The following is a 15077-nucleotide window of genomic DNA, read 5'->3' as shown; positions in this document are numbered from 1 at the left end:
TTCGAGAGGAAGGCTAAAATATAAATTGTATGTGAGTTTGAATGTAAAATTCTTATTTTTTGTATGTATATATGTGATATTTTGATTTGAAGAAAGAAAGGTTGCAACAGATTTGCATTGGAGAGGCTTAACTGCCTAGTTAAAAAGGTGATGCTCGAATGCGGATGTGGCCACTTAAAAACCATAATTTTATTCCATGATAATGCACATCCAATTGTTTTTTGTGTACACAAGATAGTTCTATATCATAGTTAGCAACAGTAATTTTTATGTGCACTGCACAAAAAAAGGGTGGGACAGTTCTATAACTCTTGTTCCACTGTGCCAATTGACAAAATTCATATTGTGTTTTTCATGTCTTGAAAGCGTGACTTAGGATATGTATTAGATTTATATATGGCACTATTCTAACATAGGTATTTTGACACAAAATCACACTTTTTTGAAATAACATACCAATTTTTTTCCGTATTTCAATTCTACAGCTCAAATTATGCCAGTCTGCAAAATTTTGTAAAAATCGTATGAGTAGTTTTTAAAAAAATTAGCTCTCAAAATTTTAGCTCCTTAACGTTAATTACATTTGATATATATTTATTAATATCTCTTTTTTTATTAAACTTTTTTGATTTTTCCTTTCTCGTTTCGAAATTTAGGTTCATTCCAAATAAAATTCACCCATTTTTTATGATTTATTTTTAAAATTTGTATTTTTAAATAATTTTTATAAATTTTTTGAAAAAAAATTTTGAATTATAACCCATAAAATTTTACCACCATCTTAAAGTAGGTGTAGTTATCCAAGCTAAGCATATCTACAAAAAATTAGAGTTTTTTTATTCAACATTTTCTAACGCCAAATGTGGTTTATGGATTTTTTGTTATAGTGAATTGCCACAGCTATTTTTAACCTTAAATTTCAAATAAAGTTTTACGGAGAACTAATTATATGAAATTTTTTCCCTCAAAGATTCGTAATAAATATTTATTAATACTATATGAAAAGCTACTTTCTTAAAATTATGGATATTATTCAAAATTTTAACTTTCTTTTTAATTTCTTCCTTTTTTAAAAAATATTTGTGTTTTTAGTAAATTTTTACCTTTACCATGTTATTGTCTGCTACTTTACTTTAAGTGCATTTAAATTGAATTGTCTAAAACTGAAAAAGTTCGTTTAATGTTTATTTTCACAATGTTTTTAAGCAACAGGACGTTGACAGTTTGGGTCATGTCCCAGTTTAATATATATATAAATTTTTACATTAATTCTCTTAGAAAGAATATTTTAAGTAAATAATTCTACTAATTGTATAAAAAACATGATCTTTAATATGATTTAGTTTGTTTGCAGCCAATATAATAATCAGTCTCTCGGTGGTGCAGAATAAACACTGCTCGAGTATTTTATTTCTTTGTCATTTAGCAAAAAATCTTTTAATTAAAATATTTATACTTTGGACTTTGCTTTAAACTTTATTTATAGTTAAAATGTCTAGAAAATGAAAAAGTGTCTTCAGCTGGAAACGCAATTGATGTAATTGATATTTTAAAAAATTTGACAAGAATGCAAAATTTATGGAAGTGTAACAATTGAAAAATCTTAATTTTCTTGTGTGAGCACTAAAAATAAATGTAGAAGGAAAGAAGAAAATAAAATAAGCAAAAATTTGAAGGAGAATTTGGCGTCAGAAATACCAAGGTGTTTCGAAAAGTTGGACGGTTTTGTATATACTTGCAGAATGCCTGAAGAAAAAAAGCAAGCCATTAAGGGGGAAAAAATTAAATTAGTATTTTTTTTTATTTAAAACTTTTTTATCGTATGATATATTTGATTCTTGCAATTTCAAAAATAAAATATTTGACTAAGGTATGAATAACATTTTAAGAAACTAAATTTAGGATGATAAAATTGTGTAAAGCAATGTGCACAATGTTAAAGCTATTTAAAGCAATATATGCAAGTCACCCTAAGTTAAAATCTCGATTATACTTCCTTCTCATTTATATATCTTTTCTAAACTGAACATTGAAAAGCGTGTTAACTGTGCTTTACTGTATTTTCTCTTTTAATATATTCAATTTTCAGATGCATCGTAGTCTATTCTTTCAAAAGAAATGCAATTTAAATAAATAAAATAAAATCCTGAAAAATTTATATTAATAAATATATTTAAAAGGCTCAGTTCGAATGAATAAATAGAAAATTTTAAAATAATTATCTGAAAAGACAGTGCAACACAAACAATTAAAATAAAAGTCTGAAAATTTAAAAATTACCTAAAACAACAACTATGGCAAAGAAGGGGGGAAAAAAAAAAAAATTACAAAGAAAATTATCTGAAGAAAATAAATGATGCACCTTTTATTGAAACTACCCAAATCGAATGGGTAAATAGAAATTTTTAAAACAGTTATTCGAAAGAAACCATGCAACTTAAACAATTAAAATGAAATTCGAAAAGAAAAAATTACTTGAAGTAATAACAGTTATAATTAAATATATAATATAAAGAACATTATTTGAAAAAAGGAACGATTGTGACTTTCTTCCGCTCAAGGGAAAGGAAAATAGGTTACCATATATTAAGAAGTTCGTCAAGTAAACTATTCTTCCTGCAAACTGAAAAAAAAAAAAAAAAAAAAAGCACAAACATAAATTTGTGAATTTCTCTGTAAATTTCCCAACAAATTTAACAAAATTTCATATTTAGGCATAATTTGAGTCGTAGAATCGAAATATGGAAAAAAATTGGTATGTTATTTCAGAAAAAGTCCAATTTTGTGTCAAAATAACTGTGTTAGAATAGAGCTACAGTTCACTCCTGATTATCCGCAGAATAGGGTGGTGCGGCCGCCGCGGATAACGAAAATCGCGCATAATCCGAAAAAAGCTAAAACCGGGTATAGCAAAAGAGAAAACAGTCATTCCAACTTTGAAAAATTGTTTTATTTACAATAAAACGGAAAATAAACAGCAGGAAATGTTTAACTAATGCTTAATATTTTAGTATATCACTCAAAACTAACCTAAAATGCATTTTGTTAATGAAAACAGAAAAGTGCTTTGTTGGAAGCATTTTCTCTTGATCTGAGATTGCATTTTTCGTAGCATAAGTTTCTTGGCCAACTCTGTGTCGTCTTGTTCTTCCAAATAGCTCAGTAATCCGTCTTCACAATTTCATCATCTATCAAGTGTTCGAAGTCAGGTTCGTTGACGTCACACTCCAACCACTCGTTAATGTTTTCAGCATCGATGTTCTCACCACCCGGAACTGTTTACATTATATCGGGGGGGGGGGTTAAATTAATCAATGGGCAAATTTTCTATCCTTGTGGCTTTAAAAGATCTCTCTCTTTTTTTTTTTTTTTTTTTTTACTTTCCAATGACAAAAAGTCTAAGTTTATGTTCACCGGTAGCATTACATTAAGACATGATAGTGATCCTTTCCTTGCTGCTTTTATGACCCGCTGCTTTACTTTCCACTTTCAGATGCTAAAGTGTGAGTGGGAAGATATTTCCACAAAAGTCCCGATTTGTCGGCATTGTAAATATGTTCAAAAGATAGCTGTTCTTTTAAAACAAATTCTTCAAATTCATGGTGGAAATCGTCGGCTGCTTGTTATTCACCACTAAGTTTCTCCCAATGAAGTTCAATTTCTCGAATTCCATGTCGCTACTTAGAACGAGTCAACTAGCCAAAAGACGCATCAAAAGAAATTTAACTCGGACTGGTTCGCAAACACTATTAGGCTTAAACTAACAATGCCGAGTGAAAGGAAGTGGATGTGTCAGTAAGATTAAGATGAGAAAGGGTGGTGAAGCGAGCACTGCAAGGGTGAGTAATCACTTACTCATCATAGGGGCCGAGGGTAAGGTTCCGAGAAGGCCTGGGATATTTTTGCCATAAATAAGCACGATGTTTAGTAAATTTAACATTTCACTCAGTTTTGTGAACATTTTTATTTTCTTTGCTTTACGCTTGGGGGGGGGGAAACTTTATGTCATGCGCGGATAATCCGCTCTGTGCATAATTCGCCTACGAATAATCGGGAGTCTACTGTATATATAAATGTAATATATATCCTAAGTCGCGCTTTTGAGACATGAAGAACACAATTTGAATTTTGTGAATCGGCTCAGCCGAAAAGGCAGATATAGAACTGTCCCCCCCCCCTTTTTTTTTTTTTTTTTGCGCAGTGTACATAGGTTGACACCATACTATGTCATCTTAGATCAGGAACAAAGGAGGACAATTATGCATAGCAGCACAGAGGTTTTGCAGTGCAAGAGAAGTTATGAAAATGAATGACATAATTGCGCGCGAAGCAGCATTTATATTAGGCAGGTACATATATGTACAGCCAAGCACAATTGGTTAATTTTAGGTTTTAGTTCTCTTTGCAAGCCGTTTATATAACGGTCATATGATCTTGGAGAGATCTCAAATTTGGGAGAAAAGATGAACTTAGGGGATGAACACCAAATTTAGAATAGTCATTCTGAGGCTGCCAATTATTTCTCAGTGTAGTAGCCATCATATTTTATTATATCTTACATATATATATCTATATAAGGTATAATAAATATATATATATGTAAGATAAAAAAATATGAAAGCAAACTTCTAAATTTAATTCACTATAACCTCTTTTATTTTCTATTTCATTTGGAAACTTCATCTATCTGTCCTAAAAATAGCACTTAAGTCGAAACTGCATCATTTAAATTAATCATGCGATCTTACGTAATCCTTAATGCAGATGCCTCTTGCCAATCACCGAATTGCAAACCAAAACTTTTCTCTTCGTGTGCTTCCATCTTGCATAACTATGCACTTCAGCTTTGCTCTCTACTCTGCTAAGATGTAATTTCGCTGGCTTGCTTTCCATCTCAACAATATCAAAAATGTAAATCTTCTGTGGAAAGGCACGACTAGAGTGCCAAGTGATTGTGGCAACAAATTATCAATTGCAAATGAAAATGGAATTAAAATTGCCACGACTGCCAAGTTCTTTAGATACTATGCAATCAAAATTCTTGTTCAATATGGATCTAAGCACAATTCGACAGTGTTCCGGCTTTTCCTTGTGCTCATAATATAGCGTAGAAGTGCTGATCCATAATGACTAGGAAATTGGAGGCGAATGCAGGTTTAAATCTTCATTTTTTATTTTAGCAAACATGTTGCGGTGAAAATCAAGTTGGCACATTGATTGTACCTATTCCAAGAGATTTTACATTTTAGATAAATTTGCAATAAGAAAGAAAAAGCAGACAGTCTGCAGTGTGGCCAGGCCAAAGCATAGAAAGCAAGTGCGTAATGTTCAGGATGAAATCTAAGTCAAACTGAGCTAGTTTTGGTTTTCAAAGCATTCTGATTGGACAGTCAATATTGCTGTAAAATTATTATTGGCTGGCTGAGTTTTAGTTCCATTTACATCATCATAATTACGTAAGAATCATATGGCATAGAATAGTCTCGAAATGACGCAGTACAGAGAGGGGTTACTATTTTTAGAATAGAGAAGGGAAATTTACGTTGCTAATTTAATCTTTTTGGCCTACTGAGCTTTCAACGATTTTGTTGACTTTTATTTTAAACATTGTAAAAGATTTCTTTATACATTTTTATACTTTTGTATTTACTTTTTTTTGTGTGTTTTTTTTCCTCTTTGTGTATGATTTCATTGTATTATTGAAAACTGATGTTATTACTTACAATTTTGCCTTTTTTACTTACGATTTGCATGTCTCGTGTAATACTTTGTGGTGCACCAGGATTTATTTTTCTTTAAATAAATAAAACATAAATAATTTAATCTTTTACATATTCATTATTTTTCTTACATATATGTATATATGTAATTATATTTAGGCTTGAACTGTTTTTCGCTTTGTATATTTATTCATTTATTTAATATACATATAATGTTGTTATTTTTTTTTAAATACTCAGACCTATTGCTTTGATGCTTTATAAAAAATTGTGATACTTTTCAAGGACATTCTTAGCATTAAGGGGAATGTAATTGCAATAAAGTATCCAGCGAATAATATACCTTTCTTAATAAATCTTTTGACCACATTTAATAATGCAGGAGGAATTGTCTGCATTTGAGTGCTGAAAAGAACCAGAACTGCATTTGTCATTTACATATTTACCATGAATTATTAACCATGCAGAATTAATCATTTCTTTTATTAGTAGAGGCTGACTGTATATGCCAAAAGGTTTTGCTTCAAATCCAAGAAAAGAACTGAATATTCAGTTTTTTTTCTCCTCTTAGAGTGTAATACACATCTATCTGTGATTCATCCGAGATGATATTCTTTATGATGTCATGTTGAAATGATCAAAAGAATCTTGTGTTCTTTTTAAGTTCTCATGGGATAGTATTTTGTACTTGGGGAAAAGAAGCTAGGCATAATTTCATATTTCTCTGATTTTAAGATGCATGTTTTTCCCCCATATGGATGTCTTTAAAAATGGAAAGCATCTTTGAGTAATAGATTTTTCCTAATCTTAAACAGATATATTGTCATTAATAAATCAAACATAATTTAAGAAAGAAATGTTTGCTAGATGTGTTTGAATTTTGTTATTTCATTTATTTTATTTTATTAAAATGAAAAATCTTCCCCTCCTCCCTTGATAGTGATACTGAAGTTAAAGAGAGGTGTGATAAAATAATGGTATCTTAGAATGGAAGAAAAATATTGCGTATTCCACTTTTTGTTACCTCTAAGTATGCTTGTACTCATTAGTGTAGATATTTATGTTTTTGTAGATGTTGATCAAAAAGTCTTTCCCTAATTATTTTGTATAAATTTTATGCCACCGCATACTGTAATGATACATAAATGCATACATATATTTAGCAGGTTGGTATTTTGTTAAAGAACAGGGTTCGTACGGTCCTTAAAAGTCCTTAATTTTGGCCAAAAGGAATAAACGATCCTTAATTTTGCTCATTTGACATTTCTTATTATTTCTAATGATTGCCATTCTAAGTGTGAATTACGATTTCTCATGAATATGGAATTAAAATTACACAGCTCTTAACTAATCTGTTGGCGGATTTGCATTGCAAACGATTAAAAAAAACAATTAGCTACCCGAACGAAAGTATCGGTGTCTGATTGGCTATTCACGCAATCTTTCGAAACAGGTGTTATCCATAAATTTAGGCAGACTGTGACGAAAGCGTGAAGCTGGAAGTTCTTTAAGAGGCGAAAGTGATGATGAAGGTGCTCGAGAAAAAAAAAGGGAGGGGGGAGATTCTGAAAATATTTGCCAAAACTAGAGCAATTCCAACCTGGAAGGCCACAACCCTTCCGACGCCAATAGGAACGAGATGCCTGGAAAGTGCATTTTCAATAAACTGTGGCTTCATCAAGCTGACTACAAAGACTGGATATTGATGGATGGCAATCCTTAAATGTGGTCTTTGTCTGAAACAAATTGAAATTTCTAGAATGGGAGAGTCAGCACTGAAAATTCACATTAAAATTAAGTTTCGTTTTATCATTTCAATTTGTTTTTACACGGTTTTGCTTAGCTTAATTTCTGTGTTTGTTTCAATTAAGCCATAAATTAATTTTTTATCACCTTCTACGGAGTTTATTCTCTTTTGCACATACTATATGTATGGGATATCGGGATTATGAGTTTATTTCTGCAGAGGGTCTGTTATCGATTTCGCGGGAAATCTGTTGGCTCCATTTCGATTTTAGGTCGCCAAGGGCAAAATCGGTAACGCTAGCTGAGAAAAAGTGAAGTTCGGAAATACGTTTTGAAGCTTCAATAGACAATTAAGTATTTGGTTTAAACCTATGTTTTTGATAGTAATGCATAATTTTTGCTAATGGCGATACAATTATTAGTTGAAAATAACTAATTAAAATTTTTTAAATATTTTTAAAGCTGAAAACAACTAATTGAAACTAATTTTCCTGAATTAACTAGACGCAAAATTAACTTTCATGAATTACTAAAGTTATTGGGTAGAAGTTTAACTGAAAATATACATTCCGTATTTTATATATATATATATATATATATATATATATATTTATACAGTGTACAAAGTCCGAGGTCTGGACTCGTCGGGACTTCGGCGATCCTAGATTTGAGATTTTTCCGGATATTAGATCATTTTAAATCTACTAAGATGGCACGTAGAAATTATAAAATTGAAAATATGAAATCGTGATTTATGAAATAATGAAGCATTTATGATTTAAAGGGTATCAAAATTTACCAAAGAAAAGAGCTTAATATTTATATGTTTACTTTAATAAACATTTCTTTCAATGTGAGTTGTTTGATTTGTTTTCTCTGCTAATACTTTAGACTAATACTATAGACATATAATTTCTTGTTCAGTTATTAAGTTCCATTGTTCAAGTCCTGTAATTGCTGTGTCGAGAATTCCGAATAACTTGTCAATCAAAATTTTTTCTCGTTCAGTAACCTCTCTGTTACTTTCTTCACTATCGGTAGCTGTATTTTCTGGATTTAGAACCATACTACAGATTCCGCCCTCCGTTAATTGATTGATGATTGGGCATTGTCATTGCAATGAAAAACTTCTGTTTAACTTCGCTAAATTCTGCCGCCTGGTGCGGCCATGCGAGCTCTGGAGCTGGTTCTGGCTTTATGTGAATAACAAATCAGTTATTCTTAATTCAAATAGCACTAAATATAATCGTTTGTCCTATGAGTATCATTAACAAAATCTATTTTTAGCATAAGGAAAGAAATTTCTGCTAAATCTCCCCTTGTCAACATTTTAGCGCATTAAATTTAAATCTGTAATCGTATAATACTCTGTTATTTGGCATCGCTGCATGATTCATCACTCAAGTTGTCATTCGTTGATAAACATGCGGTGATGAAAGCAAAATACAATAAATAATGATTCGCGATTTCGGCATCAAGGATATAAAATATTAGTTGGTGTAAAATTAACAAATGTTTCGGTTTGAGATTATGCCAAGCAGATACGCAGCTATGGAGTCAAGTTACTAATCACACAAATTTATGCTAAAATAATTATTTCTTCAATAATGAGATATTTTATTTAGCACCAAACTAAGATTAAGAATCGGATTTCTGGCATTTTTTTTATGATGAGGGAAAAAATCTAATGCGCAATTGGTTGGTGGTGGCTTTGAGGTCCAGATTTTAGATCATTCCAGATATTAGATGTCCGGATCTCGGACTTTATATATATATATATATACATCTTTCAAAATATAACTTACCAGTATGGATTCACTCTTTTAAAATAATTCTACTTTAATTAAACTTAGGAGATAATATAATCAATTAATCTATATTGTTTAGGAAATAAATTATATATATATAGTAAAAAATGTATATTTTCACTATTCAAGTATTCACTGTGACAAGTATTCTTATCTTGTCACATGAACAGGCCTCTGTGGAAAGGGGCTTCTCTGTAAATAAAGCAATTGAATTTGAAAATTTAAGTGACTCATCATACATTTTTCAACGCACAGTATTTGATTACATAAAATTTTCTGGAGGTGTTCTTAATATCGAAATTAATAAAGAAATGAGATCAGCAGCAGCTTCTGCAAGAAGTGGAGTTCGTTATTTAGAAGTTCAGTATTTAGAAGAACAAAAATCTTTAACTAAATCTGAAAATTCAAAGAGGAAAAGAAATATTATTGAAGAAGAAATTGATTATATGAAGCAGAAGAAAAACTTTCCTCAAAGGGACATTAAAGACATTAATGAAGAAGTAGATGCTTTAGCAGATAAAGCTGAGACCATCAGGAACATTGATTTGTTTATCAAAGCAAATGAACTTAGAAGAATAGTTAAAGAAAAGGAAGATTTCAGATTTAAAAAAAGCACAAATGTTTTGTATCTTTTATTGTACAGTTTATTATTCTAGTATCTTTCAAAAAACCAAGGAAATAAATTGTATGTTTACAAATCAGTTATTTTAATCTGCAAAATATTCTTACATTGTGATTATAATAGTAGTTGACTATGTTTAAATAAATATCAAATAAGTTAAATAATAATCATGTAAATCTCTAAAATAGTGACTGTTATTAGTGTAAAATACACTTATACATGTTTTTCAAGAAATTATGTTCCTCATTTAATGTTATCTACTTCATAACTTGTAGGGAGTTAGTTTAATTTTCAAAATTGTTTTATGGTAAGTATTAAGTTGAATTTAATAATAGTGCATAATACACACTTCTGTTAGTTTTTTAAAGTGAAATTACAAGCATGAAGTCGGTTGTATGGATAATTGCTTTATTCTATTCATTTTTTTGTTTCCTGATAGGTCCTTAATTTTTTCTTTGATGGTCCTTAAAAGTCCTTAATTTTCATATAAGGAAATGTGTACGAACCGTGAAGAATAGTTTAATAGTGATATATGTGGTATTTTTAGTATTATCAAATCTCTGTTAGAAAATGTCATAAATACTGGCTCATTTTCAAAAATATTATCTCTTGGTTTGCATTTATATGTTAATTGATTGGTATCTTTTTTAGTATGTTCTTTCTGTTCAACAAGATGAAGCTTTGCTGAAAGCCTATATAGTAGAATGGAGAAAGTTTTCTACTCAGTGCAGTTATTTGCTTATGCCATTTTCACATTTGGAAGCTGCAGTAGCTGGCAAATTCCCTTCATTTAAGAGGAATGGAATTCGAAAGGTTGTTGATATTTAATTTTTGCTTTTTCTGAAATCTGTCAAAGTAAGTTTACAAGTAAGTGTATATTTAAAAACATTTGTTGCTTTTGTATTTACAGGCACTGCTGGAGAGATGGAATCAGAGTATTTTTTCGAACATTAAGCATAGGCTTCAAAATAGTGCAATGAAACTTGTCCATGCTGAGAGAACTGGAGAGGTTATTGATTCACAGTTGGTGATAGGAGTTAGAGAATCATATGGTATTATTATTATTTAAAAATGAACTTCAAAGCTTAAATGGATTTTTTTGTGATATACTTTATTTTATTCAGAAATATAGGTGAAAAAAAGATTAAAAAATTTACGCTACTGAATTTCTTGCTTGTAAACTGTTCAGGATTTGAAATAAAAAACCTAAAAATGAGCTACATGTTCTTTCCCCCTTTCTTTTTCTGGCTAGGGATTTTATTATGATAATATTATCCTTATTTTCAGAGCAAATGAAGTACAGAGGTCAGCAGAATTGGATATTATGAATTAAATAGTTTTTCTGTGATGCAGTATATACATACCATAGTTACTCTGTATCCCATTTAACCTATTAAGTTTACTGCTTGAAAACCAAGAGGTAAAAATATGCAATGTATGCTGTTTCTAAAGATATATGGCGTGAGTCATAAATATATTTCGCTGAAAAGCACACATAAATACACAATAATACTATTGCATTATATATTTCAAATAACTTATCAATTTGAATAATATTCTTATTATTTACACAAAATAAGTTTCCGTTTGTGCATATATTTTATATTGTTACTGTTAATAAGAAATTGTTAAATCATATGCTGAAAAAAATCTGGGGGGAATACAGAAATATGTAAACGTACAAAGTCCGAAATCTGACGTTCATTATCTGGAACGATCTAAAATCCAAACCTCAAAACCAACAACAACGTTTTTCTGGTAGGCTTTACACATGCGCATTTGATTTTCCCCCTTTCGCGTGTAATAAAACATCTGGAAAGTCCTTATTCTTAATTTCACTTCAGCACTAAATAAAATACCTTGTTATTGAAGAAACAATCATTTTAGCATAAATTTGTACGATCAGTAATTTGGCTTCGTTGCTGCATATCTGCTTGGCACGCATCTCAAACTTAAACATTCCACATAGATACATCGCTGATCTGACGTCAACCTGGCGAATCAGTATTTATTATACCTTCCTTTCACCACATGTTTATCAAAACATGACAACTTGAGTAATGAATTATGTAGCCATGCCTAAACAATTTTTTTTTATGTTAGTAATTGAATAATAAAGGAGTATGGTAACTTTTTATGCTCACATTATGCTTGGCGATAATTACAGATTTAAGTTAAATGCACTAAAAATTGTTGACAAGGAAAAATTTACCAAAAATTTCTTTCCATATAAATAAATTTTGTTGATAATACTCATAAACCCAATGATAACATTTAGAGGTATACTAGACCGCCAGTCCCAGAATGGCTGCTTTTGTACTAGACTGGCAATCCCAGAATGGCTGCTTTTGTTAACTGGATGAGTTCAATTTACTCGGGTAAGAGGAAGAAAAAGGAAAGGTTCCGGAATGTCTTGCAACGGAAAGAGTTTAGATTGCGGAATGGCTTTTAGTGGGCATTAGAGATACACTCGCTGGCTTTTTCCTAAACCGTGGATGGAGTTTCACTGTGTATTTTTATGCTCTGTGTTTTATTGAACATTTTGTTCAAGGACGGAATAATTTTTATCAATTCATGAAACAAAAATATTTTGAAGAGAAATACCTTTTGAAATGTAAAATTTACGCATTGTATGCTTATTTAAAATTTTCTTAAAGCATAACGTTTTGGGGAAATTACATATTCTTGTTTATTCCAACAAAATCTAATATTTACTAGAACTCTTTATTTCGGTAAAGTAACTGAGTATTACATGAAGTTACAATAAGTAACTGTAAAGTGTTTATTTACTTGAGGTATTGTAGAAAATTGTAACAGTAAATTTTTGATATTTATAATATTCACCGATAATATGATAGCAACGAAACATAGTTATTTAACTTTTTTTTTTTTTTTTTTTTAAATCTGGTACACAAACTAAATAATGTGTTTCAGTATGATATATTTTGATGGAGCTTTAAAAGACCTGTCTTTATATGAAAAGAGTATTGTAGCCACTTGTGAAAGAACAATTTAGTTTTAATTCCATTTTGTATAAAGAACAAGTAATATTTCTTTCCACATCTTATTTAAATTTAGCGCAGAATTTTTAAAATTAGGTAATCAAAATTAAAAAAGAGCAGACGATCAATGAAAATAAGACTAATAAATATTATATTCATACTAACAAAATGCTAGCTGTACTCACAAAGCACAAGCCGGAAATGATGTAGCATCACCTTTTTCTCTCATCCCTACTTTCAAGTATCATACCTACAAATCTTGGACTGTAATCCAAAATTCCAGGAAAAAAAAAAAAAAAAAAAAAAAAAAAAAAATCATTCCGAGTTTGAGCCTCTTCTTAGGGCTATTTGAATTAAGAATAACTGATTTATTATTCATATAAACCCAGAACCAGTGCCAGGGCTCGTATGGCCACGCCGAGTCGCAGAATTTAGGAACCACAGGCTGCATCAGGTGGTAAGATATCTAGCGCCAGCTGTCAATAAGACTTAAATATATGTGGGAATTTATTTATTCAGAACTCTGATAAGCCTTAAAAGCATGTGCAAGAAATAGACATAAGTATAATAAATAACTAAACTAATACAATTCAGGCTTAATTGTCACAGTGCGCAATAGAAGCGAGATAAAATTTAACGGAACAACTTGTCATTAGTCGCCAAGCGCATGATGCATAGCCAAATATGTATAGTGAAGGATAGCTAAATTTGATGATGATAGCCACTAATTCTAAAGGTTTTTGGATATTGCAAAACAAAGGTGAAATTTTACAATTAACAGATTTTTGTAAAGAAATTTAGAGAAGCAGTAATAAATGAAGATGATATAAAAGAAGTTTTTCATTGTGATGACAATGCTTCTCAATCATCAATCAATTAACGAATGGCGAAATCTGTAGTATGGTTCTAGATCCAGAAAATACCATGGTGATAGTGAAGAAATAGTGATAGATATAAGTGAAGAAAGAAAGTGATAGTGATAGTGAAGAAAGTGACAGAGAAGTTACTGAAAACGAGAAAATTTCGATTGACAAGTTAGTCGGAATTCTCGAAACAGCAGTTACAGGACTTCAACAATGTAACTGAACAAGAGATTATGCCTGTCTACAGAGTTAAAGAGAAAGTATTAGCACAAAAACAAAGCAACTTAAACAATTTACATTGAAAGAAATGTTTAATAAGATAAACAAATAAATATTAAGTTTAATTTTTTTTTTAAAATTTTGATACCCTTTAGATCATAAATAGTTCATTATTTCATAAATCGTGATTTCATATTTTTAATTTTATAATTTCTACATGCAGTCTTATTAGATTTAAACTGCTGTTCTAATATCTGGAAAAATCCCAAATCCAGAATCTCCGAAGTCCCAAAGAGTCCAGATTTCGAACTTTGTACTATATATATATATATGTGTGTGTGTGTGTGTGTGTATAGGCTGTTTTTTCTAAAGCTACTATAAATTTTGAGTCTACAAAAATAACATTTAGCATACAAATGATGACTTTTTATTTGTGTTATAGATCTCACAAATTCATTAAAAAATATGCATTAAATTATGGTTTCGCCCAAAGTTGTCGTGATCACAAAAAATTTCAAATGATATAGAATTAAAGAAGACAAAGCATGTTCCAAATCTGAATGTTTTTGTTTCTTTTAAAGTGATTTCTGTTGCTATTTGAGGGATTATATTTGAGGGAAAAATACTATTATATTTGAGGGAAAAACATTTCACCAAAACATAAGGGTAGGGGACATAGTTGACAATATTCACTTCTCTTGGTTCTGAGAGTGTTCAAAATTATAGACATTTTTTATTTGAGATAAATTTTTTGCAGTGCTCTTTATTAATTAAAAATAATTATGTCTGACACTATTGTACACTGGTATGCAAAATTTAGTAACAAATTCATTTTTCAACATACAGCTGTGAAATTATTGATGAGTCTCTGAATTATTGATGAGTCATTGAAACCATTGCAGTTAGGACTGCTCATATCCGTCACTAAGGCTGTTTGGTTTGCTGTTGTCTGTCTTGATCAGACAATTGTGCTGTGCTACCTTGTACCAATGCCATTTAACGCCGTTTCTATTCATTCTATATGGTATGCAGCCTATGAATTTTTTTTTTTTTTTCCCTGCTGTACTTTCTACATTCTTTAAATGTAGTATTCTTTA

General features: G+C 30.3%; 1 protein-coding gene across 6 annotated transcripts in view; it reads left to right on the top strand.

Annotated features, from left to right (window-relative positions):
• Nucleotides 1-15077, top strand: part of LOC118194215 (cullin-5-like) — a 67554-nt gene that overhangs the window by 13907 nt on the left and 38570 nt on the right. For all 6 annotated transcript variants that reach the window (XM_085826220.1, XM_085826217.1, XM_085826219.1 and 3 more), the window contains 2 exons: nucleotides 10548-10709; nucleotides 10807-10948. In XM_085826220.1, coding sequence (XP_085682346.1) covers nucleotides 10638-10709; nucleotides 10807-10948 — 214 coding nt within the window. In that variant the 5' untranslated portion in view covers nucleotides 10548-10637. The remainder of the gene's footprint in view (nucleotides 1-10547; nucleotides 10710-10806; nucleotides 10949-15077) is intronic.

Source organism: Stegodyphus dumicola, chromosome 11 (assembly GCF_044657685.1).
Source record: "Stegodyphus dumicola isolate Sdum_Otavi_A_Nest chromosome 11, ASM4465768v1".
Classification (NCBI taxonomy): domain Eukaryota; kingdom Metazoa; phylum Arthropoda; class Arachnida; order Araneae; family Eresidae; genus Stegodyphus; species Stegodyphus dumicola.
Note: the sequence above shows the minus strand (reverse complement) of the source record. Positions and strands in the feature narration are given on the sequence as shown.